The sequence below is a fragment of the Macrosteles quadrilineatus genome, unplaced genomic scaffold, assembly GCF_028750875.1.
Source record: "Macrosteles quadrilineatus isolate MER2022 unplaced genomic scaffold, UCM_ALF_1.0 Scaffold_8__2_contigs__length_117827958, whole genome shotgun sequence".
NCBI classification, from domain to species: domain Eukaryota; kingdom Metazoa; phylum Arthropoda; class Insecta; order Hemiptera; family Cicadellidae; genus Macrosteles; species Macrosteles quadrilineatus.
In genome coordinates this window covers 36,096,375-36,101,976 of record NW_026542601.1, presented here as the reverse complement: position 1 = coordinate 36,101,976, position 5,602 = coordinate 36,096,375, and the positions used below count along the sequence as shown (strand labels likewise).

Here is a 5,602-nt window from a genome sequence, read left to right as displayed (position 1 = left end):
AGTAGACCGTTGACGCACTTGATGTTTGCTGGCCAGCTTTCGCGTACGCGACCGGTAGTTGCACCAAGAACAGTTTGAATACAGTTTTTAACTATTCAGTTCACTTTTTTGTTAGGTGTGTCACAAATAAATACATAAGATAAACATACGATAATATAAGTTCAATTTATATGCCACAAATAGAGTAGGGGAATATTATAATACAAAACTAGGGAAAATGGCGAGAACATGATGCCGGGTTGAAGAGTACATGAGGAATGGGGGAAATTGCCAGACATCACGTGACAGGGCAAGGGTCAGAACAAAATATGAATGAAGTCTGGATTCACCTGGTTGCGTAGATGCTTGAATACGGAACATGCCGCCCGCCTTGAACCATACATGGTTCAACAGAGATTCATAAATTGATTCATTGACTCATAAATGGGCACAAGTAATACAATGTAGATATATATACACAATAGATAATGATGACACACCTAATTATAAGATATGATATATATGACAATTATAAATATAAACATGAAATAGGACATTAAATAGAAATATTTTGTGATTAGGGGAGCGGGTACACCTTGGTAGCAGGGCGACAGAAGATTCCTCTCGAAGTCTTGATGGAGACAACTCGAACGATGCCATCTGCTCCAGGTGATGTCTTCACAATGCGACCAAGAGGCCAGAGAAGTGGTGGTGTTTTTGGGTCATGGATAATGACTAAATCGCCTACTTCAAGATTCTTGTTTGGCTTTATCCACTTTTTCCTTTGTTGAAGCTGGTGCAAATACTCTTGGTGCCACCTTCTCCAGAAGCGCTGATGTAGAGCCTGAACTGTTTGCCAATGCTTTAGTCGATTGTCAGGAATATCGGATACATTTACTTCAGGTACTGCAACAAGAGATGTCCCGATGAGGAAATGACCTGGGGTGAGTGCTGTGATGTCAGATGGATCTGCTGATAGAGCTGTTAGTGGACGAGAGTTCAATACTGCTTCCACCTGCGTGACAAGAGTTATCAGCTCCATTAGTGTTAGAATTTGATCTCCAATTACTCTCTTGAGATGGTACTTTGAGCTCTTTATGGCACTCTCCCAAAGGCCTCCTTGGTGAGGCGCGGCTGGTGGTTGGAAATGAAAATTAATTGAATGATCGAGGGCAAAGTTCGTGAGAGCATCTTGAGTATTCCTTTCATCAATGAAATTCTGGAAGGTCTTATTCAGTTGCTTGGAGGCACCGACATAGTTCGTTCCACAATCAGAGTATAGGTGAGCACAAAGTCCACGACGAGAAACAAATCTTTTAAGAGCAGCAATGAATGAGTCCACTGAGAGATCAGTTACAACTTCCAAGTGCACCGCTTTTGTGGTAAAGCAAACAAATAGGCAGAGGTATGACTTAAGCTTTTGAGAATTCCTAGTGGTGTGTACTTTCACTTCAAAGTGACCGCTATAATCCATGCCAGTATGATAGAATGGTCTTACAGGCCGTAGTCGAGTTTCGGGTAAGTCTCCCATAAGTGGAGGTTGATTTGTAGGTTTCAACTTAAAACATCTTTGACATTTAAAGATTACAGATCTGATTACACTACGAGCAGATAATATCCATACTTCTTGAGTGAGGATCGATTGCAGCAACTGAGGGCCTGCGTGTAAATATTTGAGATGATAGTGCATGACCAACAGTTTTACAACATTATGAGATTTAGGTAACAGGATTGGGTATTTGGCATCTTGAGTAAGGTTCGAATGTTTCAACCTACCGCCTACTCTTACCAAACCGTTATCGTCAATGTAAGGTGATAACCGAGCCAGTCTTAAGCTGCACTGAGTGCCCTTTTTCAGAGCTGTGATGTCATCCTTGAAAGATGAAATTTGAATGAGTTTGAAGAGATTCATTTTAGCAGAAGAGATCTCTTTATAACTAAGTTGTCCAGCTAGTCGGGCGTTCCCACGAAGATAATGGATGAATCGTAGAACATAAGCAGTGACATTTACAAGTTTTCTAAAGCATGAGAATTTTTCAAGTAAATCAAATCTGTCATTTTCTAACTTTTCAACGTTAACTAGGACATTCAAGGGATTTGGTTTGACTTCAAGAGTGTCTTGATCAGTGATTAAACTGAATTCGGGCTTTGGCCAAAGATCTGATGACAAGTATAACCATTCAGGTCCCTTCCACCACAATTGGTGGCTTAAGAGTTGAGATGGGGAGAGTCCTCGGGTTGCACAATCTGCTGGGTTGTCTAGGGACTTGACGTAATGCCATGATTCAGGAGAAATTAATTCTTGTAGTTCTGAGACACGGTTGGCCACATAAACTTTTAAGCGATAGGGGTGAGTGCGTATCCATGTAAGAACAATGGTAGAGTCACACCATGCATACATCGAGTCAATCTTAATGTGGGACGAAAGAAGATTTGAACAGTATTGCAGGAGCTTTCCAAGTAGGTGAGCACCGCACAGTTCGAGACGAGGCAGAGATACTCTTTTTAGTGGGGCGACTTTAGACTTGGCCATTATCAGATTAATTTTAACATCATTCGATAAGTTGATCACACGGAGGTAGACTACTGCAGCATATCCTTTCTCCGAAGCATCGCTGAAACCATGAAGTTCTGCAAGCTTATGAGTTGAGGTAAAGATGTACCGTGGGATCCTTAGGTTTTGGATCACGGGTAGTTCTTCTAAAAAGGAAATCCATTTTGTTCTTATCTCATCTTGAATTGGATCATCCCATTTTAGACCTGTGGTCCAAAGATATTGAATGAGTGTTTTAGCCCAAAATATTACAGGTGTGAGAAATCCTGGGAGATCATAGAGTTTAGCGATTGTTGAGAGAATCATTCTCTTGGTTAGCAAGTGGCCTACTTCAACATTCTTTACTTTGTATGAGAGCATGTCTGTCTCTGGGGTCCATCTTAAACCCAATACACTGTAGAAGGCCTCACTACCATCAGTCAACTCCACTGGTGATTCTTTGTGTTCGACTGGAATCTGATCCAAGAGTTGGGGTGCATTACTGATCCACTTACGGAGTTCAAAACCGCCTTTAGACAGCAATGTTTTCAGTTCATTTTGAGCTGACATAGCTTTATCGAGATCTTCAGCTCCAGCTATAATATCATCATAGAAGATAGACTTGGTCAAGATATCAGAAGCTTGTGGGTATGGTTGACCTTCGTCCAAAACTAGCTGGTGCAAGGTTTTGATTGCAATAAAAGGGGAACAATTAAGCCCATATGTAACTGTATTGAGTTTGTACGTTTGGAGTGGATCATCTGGACTAGCGCGCCAGTATATCATTTGATAACTTTTGTCCTTATCAGAAACCAAGATCTGACGATACATTTGACGTATGTCACAGGTGAATACAATTTTATGACATCTAAAATACAATAAAACATCACTGATATCATTTTGAAGTTTGGGACCAGGCATGAGAATGTCGTTCAATGATATGCCATTAGTAGTTTTAGCGCTGCCGTCAAAAACAACACGTATTTTTGAATTCGGGGGATTCTCCTTGAAGACACCGTGGTGAGGCAAATAATAGTATTCAGAGGTAGGAGGTTCTTTACAAATAGTCATATGACCTGATTCAATGTAGTCATCCATAAATTCAGAATAGAGCCTTTGTAACTCGGGTTGATTAGAGAATTTCCTTTCCATCGAGCTAAGTCTCAATTGTGCTTTGGTACAAGATTCACCAAGAGGGGAATGATTTGGTTTCTTGGGCAGCTCGATTATGTAACGACCTGAGTCATCACGTCTATGGGTGTTTTCAAAATGTTGTAAACAGAGGGTATCTTCCTCAGTCTGAGCCTTGATCCGTATTGGGGGTTCTTCTAGCGTCCAGAATTTTTGAAGTGAATTATGAAGATCCAAATCATGAGTTGTCAAGAGTGAGATGGGAAATGTGTTTGATGAGTTTCCTGCTACAGAGGCTACAGGAGCGAGGCCCATCACAACAAAACCAAAAATGGTTCCAAGAGCTTGAGGTAAATTTTGTCCTAATCTATGCTGTTCGCCTGTGAGGGTTAGGGCAAATAAGTCTGCACCGATAAGTAAATCTATCTCTCCAGGCTGATCGAAACAGGGATCGGCTAGGATAAAATGTTTCAAAGATTCCTTAACCTGGTGTGAAACTGGTATCTGAGGCAGGGGTGATGTGATACTACTCAAAACCATACAAGGATGGTTTTTAGCCAAAGGATTTCCATTGATCGCAGACATGTTGACATGTACGATACCTCTAGAATTAATAACTGCACCAGAGATTCCTTTTATTTCATCATGGAGTCGAGTACGTGGGGCGTTGATGAGTTGAATAGCTTTCTCTGATATAAGGGTAAGTTGGGCAGCGGAGTCGAGCACAGCACGGAGTACAGTATGTTGACCATGTTGTGAAGAGACATGAACTAAACATGTACCAAGAAGGATTGTGGTTTTAGTTGGATTGAGTTGACTAGACAATCCTACAAAAGCGTTAACGTTTGTAGAAGCAGTAGGATTAATAGTTGTTGTATTCTTTGAAGATGAATTAGGTGTGTAGGTCTTATTTTGAGGAGACAGCTTAGTTTGATAGCTTGACTGTGACTGAAGTGAACTACGTGTGGGCTCATGCAATAGAGTATGGTGATGTTTGGAGCAAATCTGACACACTTTACTTGAGGGGCAGTTGATTGTGTTATGAAGATAACCGAGGCAGTTTGTACAAATCCTATTCTTGCGAATAAACTCAGATCTTTCACTCACACTTCTAGCTAGGAAATTTTGACACTTGTATATGTTGTGATCTGCAGCTTGACAAAATCTACAAGAGTTGGTTGTGGCGACAAGAGCAGTTTTTGTATGGTTGGTGAAATGTGGCTTACTTTCACGCGTAAACTTATTAGGCCTAGTTATGTTTGTAGGACACTTTAGGCCAGTGGAATACTTTGAGGTAGATGGTGAACTGAGACAAATACTAGCACCTTCTAAACGTTTGAATTCCATTTCAAGAAAGGTCATTAAATCATTAACAAGAGGGATCTCATTGTTTAAGGCGCGAGAGTCTTCAAAAGATTTTCTAATATCAGCTGGGATCTTCTTTAAAAGTGTTAAGACTAACAGGGTGTTTTCAGTTGTAATGTCATGATTTAAGTTTTTCAAAGCTTGAGTATTTTCCTTATATACAGTGAGAAATGATTGCAAGCTCTTAAGCGAACCACTAGTAATGGGCGACAAATCCAGAATTTTTGTAACGAGCTGAGTGACAATACGTCTCTTGTTTTCATAGCGATCCTTGAGAAGTCGAAGGGCTACCACATAGTTTTCAGGAGTAATATTAAGACTCTTAACCAAGTCTAAGGGCTCACCACTCAGGGCACTAAGCAAATACTGAAACTTATTCACTGGGGAGACAGAATTATTCGCATTGACAGAGGCTTCAAAAATATTATAGAAACTAACCCACTCTTCATAGTTACCACTAAATTTAGGCAACTCAAATTTAGGCAGGCGCAGAGAAGCTGGAGGTGGAGTAGGTGTTACAACAGGTTCAACTGGCAAAAGAACTTTAATGTCACTTATGAGGGCTACATACAAGTCAGAAAGTTCATCATGCAT

General features: G+C 40.6%; 1 protein-coding gene across 1 annotated transcript; it reads right to left on the bottom strand.

The window, feature by feature from the left end:
• Positions 1 to 556: 556 nt before the first annotated feature.
• LOC129000321 (uncharacterized) lies at positions 557 to 5,602 on the bottom strand. Its single transcript, XM_054427283.1, has 2 exons — positions 5,464 to 5,602; positions 557 to 4,470 (listed from the first exon to the last, which is right to left on the bottom strand). Exons 1-2 carry the CDS (start codon positions 5,600 to 5,602, stop codon positions 557 to 559), a joined length of 4,053 nt encoding a protein of 1,350 aa, XP_054283258.1.